A 20,625-nucleotide genomic window follows, 5' to 3' on the forward strand; every position below is an offset into this window, starting at 1 on the left:
TAAAACTACTGTGTGCGGGATGACATTTTTGTGACACTCGTGTGATGGGCTGAGATACAGAGAGGTTGACAATTTCAGCAAAACGCTTTTTCCAGAGTGTAGTGTTGGCCATTGGCAGAATTATTATTATATTTCCAGAATTATACATTCTGAAATATTTCACAATTATATTCACACATTTTTCACAATTGTATTCACAGGTATTTTCAGAATTACATTCTGGTCTGGATTCCTGTTGAGGTAAAGCAATTCCTTCAATACTCTAGAGAGATTCTGAGTAACAGATAGCCTATTGATGGCTTTACTGTCAAGTTAAAAGTATTGAATGGAAGCCTTGGCCTGACTGGTCTTGCCTTCTTTTGGCTTGCAGGCTTGGCTGTAGTGCTGACATCTAGCTCAAGTAGTTTTGGTTCATCTCATCACTTTTGCTACTTATTAAATTGATGAAGATTACCTGTTTGTTTGTCTTAATTCATATGACAGAAAAAAACAAGGAAGGTGTTTTGTTATTTATTATATAACTTTTTTTGTTTCTGTCTTCCGTCTTTCCTTCGTCCATATTGGCTCCCCCTCTCTCTGGCAGTGTGTGTGAGTGATGCCTGCAGGGTCGAGCAGTGACTGTCCTCACCTGGAGTGCGTCGGTGAGATCACCAAAGAGGAGCTCATCCATAAGTCTCACGTGAGTCGGGCAAAGCGTTTCCTCTGCTGATGAATTGTTGCTTATTCAAGACTGTCCTTGCGCAAGCCAGGTTTCCTTCCAACTTTTTTAATGCAATTTTGGAATTGAGAGTTCAGTACTCCTTTCAAATGTATCTTTCATGATGTAGATGTAGTTGAATATACTACTCAGGTCAGCATTGACCTGATTTTAAACTGTACATGCTGTGTCATTTTCTACCCAAACAAATTCAGATTTTGTCAATATTAGCACCAGCATTGATGTGTCATCACAGAACAGTCATATCATTTACTTTACAGCTCAAAAGTGTCTTAGTGCCCACTACCTCTTTAATTAGGTGAATGTCCACTTTTAATTTGCGTAACACAGCTGATGGAAACATGCACAGACTCACATTTCCCTGAGCCGAATCTTTGAATGAGTTGGATGGAAACCTAGCTGTAGACTCAAAAGGTCCCTGCATTTGTCAGTGTTTCATGGGCAGGTTCTTCTTTGAAACATTTGAATGATATGCAGAGTAGCATTCTCCTTTCCCAGGCTCTCCCTCCACATGACTTAACCGTTGTGTAGGCAGGCAGTGAGCTGGTAGAAGCCGGAGATGGGGGCAGTGCAGTGGCTGCTGCTGCTGCCATTAAATGCCTGACTCCTCTGGTGGAACTGTTCTCTGGCTGAGCGACATGGGGGGAGAGAAACTTAGAGATAATCCACACAAACCTCTTTAAAAAAGACTTCAAAATGATTCTGTTGTTGCTAATAGCGGTGCAAATGACAGGAGAAAAAGACAAGGCAAAAGAAATGAAGACTTTTCATCACAGAGGCAGCAGTGACTCCCCCTGCCCCCTTCTTCTCTTCCCAACCAGTTAATGAGACCAAATACTGGCAATGCAGTGGTCACACTATTTTAATGCTTGTGTTTAATATATACATAGACACACACACCCACACCCACACACACACCCGCACACACAACCACACACACACACACACACACACACACACACACACACACACACACACATACACACAGGGTTGTGAATGTTACTGTGTAGTAGAACTAGCTGTTTCGTAGTCAGCATGTTCAGTGCATCACAGTTCATTGCCCTCTCTTGCATGTTCCCAGGGCCAGTGCCAGGACTGCAAAGTTGGTGGACCAAACCTCTGGGCTTGCTTAGAGGTAAGTGAGCTGGACTGGAGAAGCTCTCCTTCACTGCTTTAACTGCCATCTTAATGTACCATTGCCTCCAGCACCACTGGAATTATTACTGTAGTCAGCACTGTTTCATTTAAAGGTTCAATGAGCCATGACATGAAGGCAATACAATGTTATATGCAGCCGTCTACAGTGTCATTGGCTGGCTCAGGTTTACTAATGAGAGCCACTCGACCACTTCTGCATTTTCTTTGCTGCCATTTTGCTGTGTGGGCTCGTGCTTGTTCTGGCTGTAATGGAATCATTTGCCCCATTGTAAGGCCTGTGTTTGTGTTATCTCTCTCGTCTGCAGAATGGCTGTGCCTACGTGGGCTGTGGAGAGTCCCATGCTGACCACAGCACTGTCCACTCTCAGGTAGGTGAAAGAGGGAGTGAGCGGCGGGCACACATGCTGTAGTACACCTCACCCCGCACACATGACCCAGAGGGAGGGAGACGGGAACATCGCTGCTGATGCCAGCTTTTGCTTGTGCTCATAATCGATGGAGCATCGTGCAACCGCAGAGAGTCTAACAGCAGACCACATACATTCACTATAGTGCCTCATCTGTGTGTTAAACTCCAGATGGAAATATATTCACTTTACTATATAGTGCATCATCTGTGAGTTAAACTCCAGAAATAAATGTGAATGAAACAGATGCAGTCAAGTGAGCTTTCACCTCTCTGCCCTGTGCTCTTACGTAATGGAGCTGATAGTCACTCGCTGTCATGGTTACAAATGAACCCAAATGGCACCAGGTTTATTTTTAACCATAACGCACGTGTACACTTTAACCATTTACTTTGGTTCAAGCTATTTAATCAGATGCCCTTGAGGGATGTGACTTTAAGTACAGCTGACTGAAACTGAAGGTTTTTTTTCTGTCTGTTGAAAGATATACCAGGGCAAAGTATATAAAAAACCTTCACAGCTCTCCTTGCTTAGCATTTCTCTCCCTTTGAGGCAGTAAATGTAGGAGTCTACGTCTGGAAATGTGGTTGTGGGGGCTCAATTGGATCATCCATTATTAATCAGTTTTCAGCTTCATCAGCACCCGTGGTTAGCCCCCCTTCCACATATCCCCCTGTAATGCATCCTCTCTTTGGTGCTGCTACAGCGAGAGCCTGGGTCTGTGGAGACCCAATAACCTACATTTTTCTTTCATTCTCTCTATCTCTCTCTCTCTCTCTATCTATCTATCTATCTATCTATCTATCTATCTATCTATCTATCTATCTATCTTTCTCTCTCTCTGTGTGTGAGTAGAAGGCTGAATTCTATAAATTCACCCCATATGAACATTTGAGCATCCATAGGGAATGATTTTCAGCAATTCCTGTGCATGCTTAGGAGAGGGCAAATTATGCGTACCTTGGTTGTTTCTACTATTTGTCACTATGCAAGAAGGAAGGGTGTGTCCGTATGCGATTCATCTGTATGTGTTCTTTTTGTATGTGTGTTAATATATTGCTGAACCTTCGGGACGGCTTACGTTTGTGGATGAGGCCCTTCAGGGTGCAGGGTGCATTGTCATTCCCGATTCCTCCATTTGCTCTGGGTGAGTCGGGTCCTTAACTGAAACAGGCAGCCTTAATTAATGCTGCTTCCCCTCCGAGGCCTGCCTAGCCCGTGATTGGCTACTCAGCAGCCAGAAGTGGAGATCAGCGCAGAACGGCGTGGCAGGAGAGGGAGAGAGGCGTATGAATGACGCTTTAAGGAGGCAACTACGCCCCCCTACTACGCCCCCCCCCCCCCCCCCCCCCAATTGGAGGCAAGTTGGATTAGGGCACTGTGGGGAGTAGTGGTGTAAGGCCATATCTTAAAGCATTATGTGCAAACCCCCCCCCCCCCATATATTGGTTACACAAGCCAATTTGCAACTAAAACAACACTCTAATGACTTATGATGCCATGAGACCTCACTCCTTAGCATGAGCAGATCTCTATGCTAAGGCCATGATTGAAAGAGACGCATCATGTTATGCGTATTCCAACATAATTGAAGATGTAATTGTTTCTTATGTGGTGTGTCTTATAGTATTATCTTGTCTTTTAGATCATAGTATAGTGTGACTTGTTTTGATGGGCCTCTGTATTGAAGGTGCCTCTTGAGAGGGACGGTGGAGTGTCTTGGGCATTGTCGTGTTGGTGCGAGCTCCCGCTGAAAGCTAATCTGACCACATGAATAATGCAGGCTGCTCTGGTGCATAGCAGCTGCAGCCTGTCTGGTCGTCAGACCCTCCCAGCCCCCATGTAGAGTGGAGAAGTGGACCTGCATACAGTCATTCCCCTTATGATGTTATCGAACCACATATATATAGTGAATATAGGCGTGTCATTTGTCAGCATATATATGTTCCCGTAGCACTTAACCTTGCTGTTGCTAGCTGTGTGCTGTCAAAGTTGTTTCAGAGGAAGAGTGTGGTCTCCTGTCCTGTGCCAGGCTAGAAGAGTTTGTTGGAGGGTGGAGTGTGTGTGTGTGTGTGTGTGTGTGTGTGTGTGTGTGTGTGTGTGTGTGTGTGTGTGGGGTGGGGTTGGGGGGGGGTGGTGGTGGTGGTGTGTGACTCGGCTTGTGCCATATGCTCTCTGGTGAAGGCAGTCTGGCCGGTGTTGTCAGCCGGGAGCGCCTCGCTGTGCTCTCTGAGGTTGGGTTAAAGAGTGAAAGTGAAGTACCTGGGAGTGGGTGAAGAGCTGAGGTCTCCTGTTGTTTTAGTTTTTTTCTGACCTAGTGTTTACAATATGCTGTGCGCACAGGCTTTTGGGCTTTGTTATGCAAAGGGGTGTTTGGGTGTGGTGTCCAGCTTGCACTGATAAGGATATCAGTGTTTTGTTTCCACCTTTTAATGTATAACTTGCCAAGATTAATTTATGTTCAGTTTCCCCAGCTTCTAGATAATGACAAGATTAAAGTCAATGAATGAGTTGATTCTGCACTATCAGGAGTGTGTATAATGGAGAGAGTGTGTGCGTGTGGATCTGTTGTCCTTATTTGCAAATGATGCAGTGCTGTAAAGTTTGTTGAGTGGCTAATCACCCTTTCTCTCACCGTCCTCTTCAGGAGACGCGGCACAACCTGACGGTGAACCTGACCACGCTGAGGGTGTGGTGCTATGCCTGTGGGAAGGAGGTGTTCCTGGAGCGCAAGCTGGGCCCGCGCTCCCCTACACCCAGCACCAAGCCCCTCTCCCCCCTACCGACGCCCAGTCAGGTAAGCAACCCAGCCTCCATCCGCAGCGCTGTGGAGCCCCATTTACCTGTGTTGAGTGGTCAGCCACTGTTTGCTGGGTGGCCTCCCTCTCTGCCCAGCTCTAGGTAACACCACTGTTGTGCATTTGACCTCGCATCAGCTAAGGAGCAGTAAAGGGTGATGGTCTAGCTTACTACATAAAAGGCATGCGAAAGCCATCCAAACACCACCAAGAGGCCAGTTGGCACTAACATAATGTTGGATACAATGTTTTTAAATCGTTTCCTTCTGAGATATAGTTGGCAAAGCTGTGAAAAAGCTGTGGATGACAAGTGGGAAAGATAGCTTTGTTTATATACTATCAAAATAAATTTGAAGATGGTGCCAATAAAAAAAATACCTCCAAAAGTGTAAAATTGTTATCTAGTGTTGCTTTAAGACCAGTTGAAATAATGTGAATAGTAAGGTGAGAGGGGGAGGGAAGAAGAAAATGGGGGGAAAAAGGAGAAAACAAAACAAACAAGTTGAGCTGGTGCAAGAGGGCGTAGGTTTATTTGTCCAGCTCATGGGTTCATGGATCTCTTCCAATGGTTCTCTGTAGGGGAGCAGGGTGCCTGGCAGCCCCACCTCCCTCAGGGTGCAGTCGGCTGGACCCTGTGAAGACCTGGACATGGAGACGGAGGAGGAGGACGACATCCGTGCTAGAGGTAACTGCACAGATGTTCATGTCTTCTGTGTCCATTGTTGTCATTAAGCGGTAGGCCAAAGACACGAGGCAGGGTGAGCAGGAGTGTCGAGGGTAACACGAATCAGTGAGTTTATAGCACCCCTGTGTTATCTATACACAGTAGAGTATGAAGAAGGCGAATAATGTCCAAGGTCTCACTGCACTTTATGTGAGTAGAGCAATATTTTCCACCTACACAAATCTTCCCTCAGGAACTGGAAAGAGATCTCATGTGAAACATGATTGAATCATCTACGGCCTGTATAATGTTAATAAATCCTTAAAGTACAGGGTCTTGCATAAAAAGAACACCCTCACAATGAAGGCCTATGGGACCCGGTATGTGTGTGTGCTTTGTGACCATAATTGTGAAGCTGCTCTTGTCTCCTGGTTCAACAGGTCTGACGGGTCTGAAGAACATCGGGAACACCTGCTACATGAACGCAGCCCTGCAAGCCCTCTCCAACTGGTGAGCATCACACCCGTATCACAGCATCGCACTCTTCCCCCACCACTCAAGCACAGATTAGCACTAGAAACGCCAAACAACACCTGCACTCATCGCCTCTCCCGTTGAACCTTTTACGGTAGATTTTTAAGAGCATGGCTATTTTGTTTTGTGATTTTTGTGCACTGTGGAAAAAAGAACTTTGTCAAGCTTTTAAAGAGGGATCATGTGCAAATTACTGCAGTGCACCATTTGAGACAGTCGAGAGAGCCTTTTGTTCTGCCCTCTGGGTGTGTTCAGATCGAATCTGTCTCTCTCTCTCTCTCTCTCTCTCTCTCTCTCTCTGTCTTTGTCTTTCTCTCTGACTCACTCACTCACTCTCTGTCTATATCTCTCTCTCTCTCTCACCAAGTCACTCACTGTTTATGCCCAGACCATCTCGGCTTTCATTTAGTTTCACCGTTCGATTGGGTCTTGAGAGTCTGCTTGGGGCACCTTGTCTAGAGGGGTCTTATTACAGACTCCATGTAACTTTAGGCCAGGGGGTTATTTGGGTGCATCTTTTCCCCCTAAGGCCCAGCGCACAGAGAGGGCGTGAAGTCCTGAGTGACACTCACATCTAAAAAAAGATGAGGTTGGTAAACTGTGAAATCACTCTAAGTAAAGTGGGCAAAAATTTGCAATGAGGGATGTGACCTGGTAGCCTGGCCATTACCAGCCTGTGACTCCATTTCATTCCGTCAGTCAGTCTGGCCGGCCTAACCCCGTGCATTTTCGTTTCCGAGATGGGCGGGTGCTTAGCTTGAGGTTTAAAATCATTGGAGTTCCCTTAACCAATCAGCAACGTTTGGTAAGCATTCGGTAGATTAAACTCTTCCCAAAGCCAGTTGGGAGAAGAGCTACGACGTCCTTTCCAATCATAAAACTTCCAAGACAACTTTTCGTGTCTCTTCCTCCAAGGCGAGTTGGGTTGGATTTTGAGGCCGGGAAACGATTGTCAACGGGGTTGGGCCAGACTGAGTATGAGCTTGAAATCAATTCAGGCGGAAATACGTAGGCTGGTGTCACCAGGCTAGTGACCTGGCAGGACTTAGACAGGGTGATGAATGCATGCAAAAACCTCATTGGGAGCACAGTCTGGATACCTGTTTTTTTTTATACAAACATGTCTCTATGTGTGTGTGTGTGTGTGTGTGTGTGTGTGTGTGTGTGTGTGTGTGTGTGTGTGTGTGTGTGTGTGTGTGTGTGTGTGTGTGTGTGCAGCCCTCCTCTGACCCAGTTTTTCCTGGACTGCGGGGGCCTGGTGAGGACTGACAAGAAGCCAGCGCTCTGCAAGAGCTACCAGAAGCTGGTTGGAGACCTGTGGCACAAGAGCAGGTATGTGTTCGAAGGCCTCTGCGTCACTCTCTGGGTTAGTGGAGAGTGTGGCTCTGTTTTCACGCATGCAGGGTGCATTTGTAATGCTGGGCTGTTTTTGTTTGTTTGTTTCGCTGCAGGCCCTCCTATGTTGTGCCCACAAATGTCTTCCAGGGAATCAAGTCAATCAATCCCATGTTCAGAGGATACTCGCAACAGGTTTGCTCCTTTTATCAATCCCATGTTCATAGGATACTCGCAACCGATTTGCTCCTTATTCCTCTGGTCAAAGGCAAAGTCCTGTGCTAGAGCAGAAGCCGTGCAGCTACTTACTGTGCATGTGAGGTTCTGCACTCCTATATTTCATAATTAAGAGCCCTAAATCTATAAATACAGACATGGACATTTTTGTTAGCAGTAATGGTTACAAGTGTTTTAGCAAGGCTGTCTTTTCTTCTCTTTTTTTTTTTTTTCCTCGCCTGTCTTCTCACACCTGTTCACTTGCTGTAGAAAAGGAGGGAGGGAGGGAGGGAGGGAGGGAGAGGGAGAGAGGGAGGGAGAGAGAGGAGAGAGAGAGAGGGAGAGAGAGAGAGAGAGAGAGAGAGAGAGAGAGAGAGAGAGAGAGAGAGAGAGGGAGAGAGAGAGAGAGAGGGAGAGAGAGAGAGAGAGAGAGGGAGGGAGAGGGGGAGGGGGAGGGGGAGAGAGAGAGAGAGAGAGAGAGAGAGAGAGAGAGAGAGAGAGAGAGAGAGAGAGAGAGAGAGAGAGAGAGAGAGAGAGAGAGAGAGAGAGAGAGAGAGAGAGAGAGAGAGAGAGAGAGAGAGAGAGAGAGAGAGAGAGAGAGAGGAGAGAGAGAGAGAGAGAGAGAGAGAGAGAGAGAGAGAGAGAGAGAGAGAGAGAGAAGAGAGAGAGAGAGAGAGAGAGAGATGAGAGAGAGAGAAGAGAGAGAGAGAGAGAGAGAGAGGAGAGAGAGAGAGAGAGTGAGAGTCAGTCAGTCAGTCACGCAGGGCAGGGGAGAGCAGGAGGCGGTTTCAAGCCACGGCTGTCAGCAGTGTTGTGTTTGTCAAGGGTGATTCTTCGAGGATGTCCCCTGTCTTGTTGTGCACAAGCTAAGTCAAAGATGGAAACAAGAGTCTAGAGTACTGTGCCCTTTGAGAGGACCTCTTTCACGTCATTGCAATCAGCATCTGTAAGGGTGTCTTGTTTTTAAAGCAAAGCCAATGAGGTATGTGGAGAGGAGGGGGTCGTCTACTTCTACAGTACATACGTTTTTTTCAGATTATTCAGGTTTTCCATATTTAGTTATTGTTATTGTCGATTCAACTATTTGTTTTTATGAATCTACCACATACTCCACAATGACAAAGCAAACATATCTTTGGAGCATTTTGTAAATGTATCAAAAATGAGACTAGATTATATATTATCATAAGTATTTAGACGCTTCACTTGGTTAAAGCACCTTTGGAGCAATGAAATGAGCCCTAGTGACTAGTGACTATGTTTGTGACAGCCTTAAGTCTTCCTGGTAATGATGCCTCAAACTTGGCCCACCTTTCTTTTGGAATTGGATGGGGGTGTTGGTGCACAGCCATTTTCAGGTCTCTCTCTCTCTTTTCTATCTATCTATATTTATTAAAAAAAAGTGTAGGGTGTTTGTCTTGGATGGGTCGCCTGGCAAGAATATGGCTGGAGATATATATAGTATGTGCAACCATGAGGAACCTGTATTTTGTATTCATCAAGTAGACCTAATAATGAATATCTTCCATTGTGTTTTGTTTTTTATGAATATACAGCCGCGGAAAAAATTAAGAGACCACTTCAAAATTATCAGTTTCTCTGGTTTTACTATTTATTGGTATGTGTTAAAGTAAAATGTACATTTTAGTTTTATTCTATAACCTACTGCCAACATTCCTACCAAATTTCAAATAAAAATATTGTCATTTAGATCATTTATTTGCAGAAAAATGACAATTGGTCAAAATAGCAAAAAAGATGCAGTGTCTTCAGATCTCGAATAATGCAAAGAAAACAAGCTCATATTCATTTTTAAACTACACAATACTAATGCTTTAACTTAGGAAGAGTTCAGAAATCAATATTTGGTGGAATAACCTTGATTTAAAATCACAACTTTCATGTGTCTTGGCATGCTCTCCACCTGTCTTTCACATTGCCGTTGGGTGACTTTATGCTACTCCTGGCGCAAGAATTCAAGCAGCTCGGCATCTTTTCATGGCTCGTGACCATCCATCTTCCTCTTGATCACATTTCAGAGTTTTTTTTATGGGATTCAGGTCTCGAAATTGGGCTGGCCATGACAGGGTCCTGATCTGGTGATACTCCATCCACACCTTTACTGGCCTGGCTGTGTGGCATGGAGCATTTCCCTGCTGGAAAAAACACTTCTCAGAGTTGGGGAACATTGTCAGAGCAAAAGGAAGCAAGTTTTTCTTCCGGGACAACGTTGTACTTTGCCTGGCTGAGGTTTGTAAAAGACCATAAAGATTGAACCAAAGCGGACTGGAGGGTCTCCTAGTTCGTCTTCTCTGATGAGTCCAATTTTCAGCTTTGCCCAACACATGGTCGTCTGATGGTTAGACGGAGACCTGGAGAGGCCTACAAGCCACAGAGTCTTGCACCTACTGTGAAATTGGACTCATCAGAGAAGACGAACTAGGAGACCCTCCAGTCGGCTTTGGTTCAATCCTTATGGTCTTTTACAAACCTCAGCCAGGCAAAGTACAACGTTGTCCCGGAAGAAAAACTTGCTTCCTTTTGCTCTGACAATGTTCCCCAACTCTGAGAAGTGTTTTTTCCAGCAGGGCAATGCTCCATGCCACACAGCCAGGCCAGTAAAGGTGTGGATGGAGTATCACCAGATCAGGACCCTGTCATGGCCAGCCCAATTTCGAGACCTGAATCCCATAAAAAAAAACTCTGAAATGTGATCAAGAGGAAGATGGATGGTCACGAGCCATGAAAAGAAGCCGAGCTGCTTGAATTCTTGCGCCAGGAGTAGCATAAAGTCACCCAACGGCAATGTGAAAGACTGGTGGAGAGCATGCCAAGACACATGAAAGTTGTGATTTTAAATCAAGGTTATTCCACCAAATATTGATTTCTGAACTCTTCCTAAGTTAAAGCATTAGTATTGTGTAGTTTAAAAATGAATATGAGCTTGTTTTCTTTGCATTATTCGAGATCTGAAGACACTGCATCTTTTTTTGCTATTTTGACCAATTGTAATTTTTCTGCAAATAAATGATCTAAATGACAATATTTTTATTTGAAATTTGGTAGGAATGTTGTCAGTAGGTTATAGAATAAAACAAAAATGTACATTTTACTTTAACACATACCAATAAATAGTAAAACCAGAGAAACTGATAATTTTGAAGTGGTCTCTTAATTTTTTCCGCGGCTGTATTTTGTTCATTTGAGTTTGTAGTAACTAACAATCTAGTCACATTCGTCATCAACTTCAAAGTTGCGCAAACAAAATGTAATGTATTTTATAGTGCTGTAAGTTTAACGCGTTATTAATGGCGTTAACGCAAACACATTTTAACGCCGGCAATTTTTTTATCGTACGATTATCACGTTGTGGATGATAAAAAGCTTCTGAATAGAAAGTTTACCTTTAAAAGTTGTGTTGTGCAAAAGAAGCGAGCTTCACTGTTGTCTGAAAATGTCAACAGGCAGCTGGCTGAAAGCACAGAAGTAGTAGGCTTACCTTTTATTGGTAACCTAACTTTTGCGGTTCATTGTTTTTGAAATAAGAGGCCTGACTTCTATGTTCACAGCAAACTTGAAAAAAATTAAATATTAAGCCATGGTTTAACTGCACTTTAGGCTGAGTCCTTGTTTATCTGAAATGTGCACTCTATAATTTTATTTTGTACCGCCCTGTTTGGCAATGTTGTTTTTCAATGAAATAAAACATTGCATAAAGCAAGCCAATCCACTTTTCCATGTTGATAAGAGCATTAAAATAAAAATGATGGAAAAAAATAATTGAAGGGACATTTAGAATAGATACAAATTTGCGATTAATCGCGATTCATTTTGAGTTAACTATGACAAAAATGTGATTAATCGCGATTAAATATATTAATCGTTTGACAGCACTAGTATTTTAGTGAAGAATGGAATAAAATGTGTATCAGTTGTGGTAATTTGTGGCTATTTATTAATTTATTTATTCGTGAATCCCCCTTTCCTCCAATCTTTCTCGTAACCCCTGAACAAATTTGAGGCACGGAATAAAACATTTTTGAAAGCCTTTTGCTCAAGTTTGTAAGTAGACATTTCAGCAGTAGCTTAACTCAACAGCATTGTATATCATATCATGTATATTGTTACTGTACCAGCATTTGGTGCAATAGGCATTGCCTAAATAAGTTCAGGAGAGACAAGTATACTTAACATGTTGTGAGTGTGAGAATGGTCCGTACTCTTCAGTTAGGTCTCTCTTTGTGTGTGTGTGTGTGTGTGTGTGTGTGTGTGTGTGTGTGTGTGTGTGATCGCTGCAGGACTCCCAGGAGTTCCTGCGCTGCCTCATGGATCAGCTGCACGAGGAGCTGAAGGAGACCATCCCTGAGCCCGATGACCACAGCGGCTCCATGATGACCATGGACGAGGGCTTGGCTGAGGACAGCAGCGACAGCCGCAGCCAATCTGACAACGACTTCCAGTCCTGCGAGTCGTGTGGCAGCAGCGAGCGGGCAGACAGTGATGCGGCGGGGGACATGGGCATGGGCACGGGCACGGGCGGCGTCGAAGGTCACGGCCCAGACGAGCCCAACGAGGCAGAACTGCTGATCCCGGACGAGGCGCAGGCCAACCGGCACTGGCAGAAGGAGAAAAACCTGATCAACGACCTGTACCGCGCTGGCTCCCACACTGACCTGGACAAGGATGTGGACACGGCCAGCGAGCCCACACCCATCATCAGCAGCCAGGGAGCCATCAAGAGCCGCAACGCAGGTACCCGGCCTACAGAATAGAGTGGTCATTCTCAGCAGGAATGTAGCTTAGTCTGACCTTTTTTCTCCACTATTTCTAGGATTGTCCTTTTCTTTGGTCCTGACCCATTTCTTTGTCACACTGGGGCTATCAGCGGCAGGGTGTTTTATATAGTGTAATAATGGCACTGCACATAGGGGTGGTTATGTTATGCTCTCACAAATGGCACTTGACGGAGTGGGCTGGGGCACTTAGTGTGTGTTTATATCATTGCTGATGGAGGAGTGACTGAGTTAGACCCTGAGATTGTCCACGGTGGATGTGCCATATGCCTGTGCTTTCTTTCCCTGTGTGTTTCAGACGCCTGTACAGAGACGCAGGTCAGCTTCAACTCCCGGCCCCAGAGCCCCAGCCCCTCGGACACCATGCTCCCCAAGATCTCCAACAGCCCCCCCAAATCGGCAGCGCTGTGGCCAAGCCTCACCGCTGCTCACAAGAAAGGTGACCGCAGCACTGTCCAGTGTGACTCATTCCTTTCTAGACATGTTGCTGCAGATCCAGGTGCAAAACCTGGTAGCATTGGAGTGCCTGTGCTCATTGGCCTTTCTGTGTGTGTGTGTGTCCGTCTGTTCTTCCCCTGCAGTGCCCTTGTTTGCCCCGCCCAAGAATAAGCGTCAGAGAAAATACCGCAGCGTAATCTCAGAAGTATTTGATGGCACTATTGTCAGCTCGGTGCAGTGTCTGACCTGCGACAGAGTGAGTGGTCTGTGTGTTTGTCGCCCCTGCCTGGTCTACCATCACATGCTCAGCACTCCTAACTCTACATGTTTTGTTCTACTGTATGCAGAAGCTGTTCAAAATTTAAAATTTATGATAAATTAGTAAGGCTTTGAAATGAGGAATTGGCAACTCTAATCTGTATGCTGTGCATCTAACAACTAAATAAAAATATGGAGGCACTTTGTCATTGTTCTGACAGATTGCGTGTCCACTACTTCAGCCTTGTAGCATTAGCCCTGTTATTAGCATTAGCTTTAGCATTGTATTTTGCTGGAGGGTAGATATTCAAATGGGGGAGCTGCGTGTTCCTCAGCAGCTTTTGAAGTATGACCCACATTTCCTTAATGTGGTAGCCCCTTGGGAATGTTGTCTCTGTCTTGTAATTTTCCTCTCTGATCTCTCTCTCTCCCTCTCTCTCTCTCTCTCTCTCTCTCTCTCTCTCTCTCTCTCTCTCTCTCTCTCTCTCTCTCTCTCTCTCTCTCTGACTCTGTTTATCCTGCCTCAGGTGTCTGTCACCTTGGAGAACTTCCAGGACATCTCACTGCCCATCCCGGGGAAGGAGGACCTGGCCAAACTGCACTCGTCCTCCCACCAGACGGCCCTTGTGAAGGTGGGCTCCTGTGGTGAGGCCTACGCCCCGCAGGGCTGGATCTCCTTCGTCATGGAGTACATCAAGAGGTGGGGCTCAGCTCAGCTCAGCTCAGAGCTCTGGCCATGGAGGCTTAGCTACCAGAGGGGGGTCTTGGGAAGGCACCTTTTTGCACGTTTCTATTGGCAGAGGATGATGATGAGGGAGGGAATGTTCAGCTATTTCTGTAAGTCTTACTGTTTTTTGAGGTTGTCATTGTTTGTACAGCATGGTATGAGAGAGATTTCAGAGTTGGTATAGCATGACTGCGATGGTATGAGATATTTCAGAGTTGCTAGTTGGTATAACATGACTGCTATGGTGCAAGATATTTTAAAGTTGCTAGTTGGTATAGCATGACTGCGATGGTATGAGTTATTTCAGAGTTGCTAGTTGGTATAACATGACTGCTATGGTGCAAGATATTTTAAAGTTGCTAGTTGGTATAGCATGACTGCGATGGTATGAGATATTTCAGAGTTGCTAGTTGGTATAGCATGACAGCAATGGTATGAGATATTTTAGAGTTGGTATAGCATAACTGTGATGGTGCAAGATATTTTAGAGATGCTAGTTGGTATAGCATGACTGCGATGGTATGAGATATTTTAGAGTTGCTAGTTGGTATAGCATGACTACAAATATCTCATACCCTTGCAGAGTTGCTAGTTGGTAGAGCATGACTGCAATGGTATGATGTATTTCAGATATCCTCTATATGGTATACTGTCGGTTTGCTAAACCTTTACACTGCCCATCCCAAGGCCATACATTTCTTTTTTCATGTAGGAAATTGGCCATGTTCCGTATGTAGCTTTGGAAATAGCATGGCTGCCAGCTTATTACATGTGAATAAGGTGCTGAGAATCCCTGGGTGGGTTGCTGTTGAGAGAGGGCTCTGTGCCGTAAGGAGAAATGGTTGAACCCATGAAACGAGGGAACACATGACGCTAATGAGATCCCGGTTGATCGGCGCTTCACATTGTTAGCACTTATGGCTATAAGCAAACCTTTAAAGAATATACAGTTGAATGCAAAATTTGGGCACCCCTGTGTAAGTAAATACATTATAGAACCCCTGCAGCAAAGTAACATTAAACAATGAGGCTTTCGTCAAATCTTAATGCTGTGTACATTCCTACGTTATGAACTTAAATAAAATAGAAAATGTAACCGTAATTGTGGCCTATGCAAAAGTTTTGACATCCTTCCACAATATATCTCTCTCTATCGCTCTCTCTCTCTCTCTCTCTATCTATCTATCTATCTATCTATCTATCTATCTATCTATCTATCTATCTATCTATCTATCTATCTATCTATCTATCTATCTATCTATCTATCTATCTATCTATCTATCTATCTATCTATCTATCTATCTATCTATCTATCTATCTATCTATCTATCTATCTATCTATCTATCTATATATAATTTTTATATATATGTATAATAGACCACATTTTTTTTTTTTATGTTCCTTAGCTGCAAAGGTTGTATGTATTTCTTTTCACTTCAAAAATCAACAAAATACAGATATTTACACACTTTTGTATACAACTGTAATATCCTTGTGGGTTTCTCTTTTACGTGAACTTGCCCTGCATAGAAAATTGTAGATTTAAGCATTATTAATCATTATTCAGCGATATTCTCAGCAGGAATGTTTCTATACTGCCTATGTATCTAATGACCCACTCTGCTCTCTGCCAGCTGGTTCTGGGGACCCGTAGTGACTCTACAGGATTGCCTTGCTGCCTTCTTTGCCAGAGATGAGCTGAAGGGTGAGGATTTGTCATGTCACTCTTATTTGCTATTTTACAAAAGCTGCACCATTATTTTTGTATCTGTTTCTGAGTACATTTCATATCGGTATATCAAAAATGTAACTCAATGTGTCTGTAATCCCTCAGGAGACAATATGTACAGCTGTGAAAAATGCAAGAAGTAAGTATGCACTCATCAATGCACAGTGGTATGTGTACAGAGCAGAGGTGAAGGACCCTCTTGTGGTCGCATATTAACCAAGAGTAAAACCCATTTTTATGTTTCATCCTCCTAAGGTTACGGAATGGGGTCAAGTTCTGCAAAGTGCAGAGTCTGCCGGAGGTAAGAGGGCACCAGATGAGTCACAAGTTAATGAGCCAGATTTCTTGAGCACCCAATCATATGGTAGAGAACGGCGATTGGAATTTGCAGCCTGATCTGAACAGTTTGAACTCTAATTGTTCAAATTAGCAAAGCTCTAACAGTTTCTGAGGCTAGACCGCCAGTTTGGCACCGCCTCAGACAAAGTCTTGCTGCAGTGGCACTGATTTGGCATCAAGGGCAATGCCACAATACTGATCTCAGCACCAGTGCTAGTGGCTTGGGTTTCTTGGTTCTTGATACTGTGTGGCTTACTTCATATAAACGTACCATGTTCTAATGTTGGCCGTTCTAGCAGAATTGGCCTTATTACACATATAAAACTTGTCAAAGGCTGCTATCATACCCAATCCTCTCCTGTCTTCTCCTCCCTGCAGATCTTATGCATTCACCTGAAGCGCTTCAGGCACGAGCTGATGTTCTCCACCAAGATCTCCACCCACGTCTCCTTCCCACTGGAGAGCCTGGACCTGCAGCCCTTTCTGGCCAAAGACTGCTCGGCCCAGACCAGCACCTACGACCTCCTATCCGTCATCTGCCACCACGGCACCGCCAGCAGTAAGTCCCAGTGCAGTCTGTAATCCTTTACACCTAACGGGTGTAACTACTGAAGTTTGTGCCATCATGAAATGTATTGCCGAACATTCGCAAAATGTATTGGATACTGCAGTATGGTTTGGGTGCTAACAGGGTGTGTTATTATGATGTCCCACTTGTATAGGTGGCCATTACATTGCCTACTGCCGGAACGACTTCAACAACCTGTGGTATGAGTTTGACGACCAAAGCGTCACGGAGGTCTCAGAGTCTTGCGTCCAAAATGCAGAGGCCTATGTGTTATTCTACAAGTAAGGCTTTCTTGTACCGCATGCTGTGTGTTCCCTGTCACCCTGAGAAATCACCATTGAGTAGCTGAACAAATTTAAGCAGAAAATAATGCACCAGGTGCCAGTGAGCAGAGCACCTGTTAGCAAGTCATTAGTCTACTTCACAATTTTACTGCTCCTAGACGCGATTATAAACCTTGCGCTGTGAAATTATTAAGCTGTACCTAGTCTTTAGCCGAAACATGTAGCTGTATGTGGCCATAATTATTCACCTTTATGGAATTCAGGCCTGTCATCTCAGTGTTTTTCTTTGAGAACTTTGAGTTTTTTGCTTTGGGTACTGCCAGGTGGTGTGTGTGTGTCTGGGTGTGAGTGTGTGTGTGTGTGTGTGTGTGTCTGGGTGTGAGTGTATGTGTGTGTGTGTGTGTCTGGGTGTGTAAACATGTTTCTCTGTCTGTGTAGGAAGAGCAACGAGGAGTCCGTTAAGGAACGACAGCGGGTGAACAGCCTGGTCAATATGATGGAGCCCAGCCTGATGCAGTTCTACGTGTCACGCCAGTGGCTCAACAAGTTCCGCACCTTCGCCGAGCCGGGGCCCATCTCCAACAATGACTTCCTCTGCGCTCATGGCGGTACGGTCACATTTCACCTCAACTGTCTCACCTCACCAGACAACTCAAAGCAACAAACCCCTCGGATGCCTTTAGATAAAGCAGAAGTCTTCTTGTGTAACATTTAGCTGACTTTGTTATTTTTCCTGGACTGAAACAGGTGTGCCACCACATAAGGCTTCTTACATAGATGACCTGGTGGTAATGTTGCCGCAAAATGTCTGGGACCATCTCTACAGCAGGTGGGAACTTGTTTGCCTCTCTGAGCTGTGTAAATGAATGTAGTACCTCATGTCATGTGTATGTGTTGCGTTTAGGTGTATAGGCCATCTTCTTTGTAGTGAGCGTTTTGGTGTACGGGCCACCTTCTTTATAGTGGTGTGATGGGCCAACACTTGGTGTTTGAGGACTCTGTGATAACGGGCTTTTTAATGACACACAGGTACGGAGGAGGGCCGGCTGTCAACCACTTGTACGTCTGCCACACCTGTCAGATGGAAATCGAGAAGCTAGAGAAGAGACGCAAGACGGAGCTGGACATGTTTGTCCGGGTAGGACACTCTTTTACTATCGCTTTCTTTCATGCGAGGGTCTGACCTCAAAACAGTCTTTCTTTTTTTTATTCCTATAGTGCAGGATTGTGAAGATCGTTTTTTTGGGGGATGCTCTCTGTGTTAATAAAAGGATATGTTTTATGAGGAAGATGACGAGTCTTAGCACCATGACTCCCTAGTCATCATTAATTCATGAAAGCAGAAGGACTTGATTTCAGCTATGGTTTCCAGCCTTGAGTGAGCAAGGAAGACGTGACGGGCAGGGAAGAAAATTAGGAGGGATTATGCTCTCTCCCGTGTTGATTGATCGACATATTATGGAGTCAAAGTGGAGCGAAGCAGAGGATCATCTCTGGAAGTCTTAGTTTCTTTGTCTCATTCGGATCCTGGTGTACGTCTGACATCTTATTTCTCTTGCTCCCTCTCATTTTCTCCCTCTCTCTATTTCCCTCCCTTTTTTCCTTCCTCTGTGTAGCTGAATAAGGCATTCCAGGAGGAGAAGTCTGCTGTGGTCATTTACTGCATCAGCATGCAGTGGTTCCGTGAGTGGGAGAGCTTTGTCAAAGGCAAAGACAGTGGTGAGTCCTGCCCAGCACCATTGACCCTGCCCGCACTATACTCTGTGCTTTGTACTTCATGTTCTTTTACTGATGAGCGGAATCTGAAATGGTACTCAATAATATAGTTTTCAAACCAACTAGTCTCTTTCTGCAGGAAATGTAACATTCATACTTTCATGTAAAAACAATTATAAATGTGTTTTTCTTTCTTAAAGAACTTCCTGGGCCAATTGACAACTCTAAAATTGCAGTGAACAAGAATGGCCACATCACACTCAAACAAGGTAAGCAAAACGATGTGATATATCTTATTCCTGCATAATATCAGTTGCATATAATCTATTAACCTTTGCACATTTGCAAAACCAAAGTTCGGTATTAATAGAAGATTAATAGAAAAAAAAAAAAAAATTTTAAAGAACAGCTTTATCAAGCATCGCGTGTCCCCTCTTTTCCTGGAACAGGCGCCGACTCTGGTCAGATATCCGAAGAGACGTGGAACTTCCTCCATTCTATCCACTGCGGCGGTCCTGTAGTGACCATGCGGCCCAGTGTGGGCCACCAGGAGACAGACGCCTCCCAGACGGAGGAGAAGATCGAGGTGGAGACACGCACTGTCTAGACCAGCCCTCCTCCTCCTCCACCTGTTCATTCCGTGGAAGAGGGCGCAACGCCCACTCTCCTACTTAAAAAGAAAAGGAAACAAATGAAAAACACTTCTCTCTCTCTCTCTTTTTTTTTTTTTGCACTTGACTTTTCTTTGTTTGTCCAAAGCTGAGAGTATGCTTGTCTGATCAACCCATGCTATCGCACATCCTCTTTTGATTTATCTTCTGGGAATGATGAAGAAGAAACACCTTGACCGATCAGAGGCGCCTATTATGTCCTTGTATATAAACCCCACCCACCCTCCCTCCCATCAGCACTGGTGAATACTGTCACACTGTCTGGTTGTGTCTGAAAAAAATGAAGCATTTAATTTGTATTTTGTGCAGCTGAAGACTTGACTGATTTGTGACAGTTTTTTTTATTTCCATGACCAAATAGTGCAGACACCAACCTTTTGTCTTCTTGTGTAATTGAATACAGTGAAGAATAACACTGCATCTGTAGATAATGGTCCAGGTACTCCTTCCCTACTCTAACGTGTTGTTGTAGTGAATGAACAAAAGAAGCAAGGTCTTACTTGCAGCCGTGATCAGCAAAATCAAAAAGCTTAAGGGATACTAAGTACTTACGCAGTAGTCTCAGGAAAGATTTTTTTTTTTTTGCACTGTACTCTAGACTCAATGCCGCATGCGATCCCTAATGTATGATCTGTATTTGAATGTACCTGTACTTAAAGTAAGTCGAGTTCCTGCGCTAAATGTTATTTATCCCAGAGGGGTGTGATTTAAATATAATGTTTATAGACTTTTTTTGTAGAAAATATTTGGCAAGCCAAATTCAATAAGCATGCATGCTTAACAGGGAGATGTGCGCACATGGCGTCATTGGTAGATATGATCAAGCCATCTGAAATTCACAGATGTCAAAATGAGTTGCATGCACATGCAAGATTTGCTCATCCTGTACAGAGCGCACACATTTGCACCTCAGCTGACATATACGTACATATACATATGGACCTATTAAAACATATTCCATTGGCTAACTCAAGTAAAGGCATAATTATTTGTTGAAGGGCACGATTCTTCAATGTTCTGACTGGAAAGATGATTTTTAGAATGTCACTTGTACTAGGGGAAGAATGCATTTGCAAGTTTCTCTGATGGTTTCGTCTGACATGTTTATATTTTTCTTGGCTGGATTACATTAAATGCAAAGAAATTGACCACATGAATGGAGTCATGGCCAAACCTGTGCTTTAAATGTGTACACTGTATTTTAACTACTGAAGGTATGTTTGTTTCAGATGGTGTATTGTTTTCAATGTTACCTTAGAAGTACCCAAGGG

The 20,625-nt window shown here is 44.2% G+C and overlaps 1 protein-coding gene across 1 annotated transcript; it reads left to right on the forward strand.

The window, feature by feature from the left end:
- Positions 1-5,666: 5,666 nt before the first annotated feature.
- usp33 (ubiquitin specific peptidase 33) lies at positions 5,667-20,471 on the forward strand. The gene is made up of 19 exons (XM_080837738.1): positions 5,667-5,766; positions 6,186-6,255; positions 7,498-7,611; positions 7,731-7,809; positions 12,129-12,582; positions 12,922-13,062; positions 13,205-13,317; positions 13,847-14,019; positions 15,682-15,752; positions 15,882-15,915; positions 16,032-16,077; positions 16,494-16,674; positions 16,838-16,964; positions 17,406-17,575; positions 17,715-17,796; positions 17,997-18,105; positions 18,584-18,686; positions 18,884-18,952; positions 19,133-20,471. The coding sequence occupies exons 1-19, from the start codon at positions 5,730-5,732 to the stop codon at positions 19,288-19,290; spliced, it is 2,331 nt and encodes a 776-aa protein (XP_080693864.1). The 5' UTR covers positions 5,667-5,729; the 3' UTR covers positions 19,291-20,471.
- The last annotated feature ends 154 nt before the right edge of the window (positions 20,472-20,625 follow it).

Source organism: Sprattus sprattus (genome assembly GCF_963457725.1).
Source record: "Sprattus sprattus genome assembly, chromosome: 4".
NCBI lineage: Eukaryota > Metazoa > Chordata > Actinopteri > Clupeiformes > Clupeidae > Sprattus > Sprattus sprattus.

Coding starts and splice junctions, on each gene's coding strand:
- usp33 (XM_080837738.1), top strand. CDS start 5,730: ATGGAGACGGAGGAGGAGGACGACATCCGTGCTAGAG. Junction 13,318..13,846: donor AGTGTCTGACCTGCGACAGA/GTGAGTGGTCTG, acceptor ATCCTGCCTCAG/GTGTCTGTCACCTTGGAGAA. Junction 17,576..17,714: donor CTTCCTCTGCGCTCATGGCG/GTACGGTCACAT, acceptor GGACTGAAACAG/GTGTGCCACCACATAAGGCT.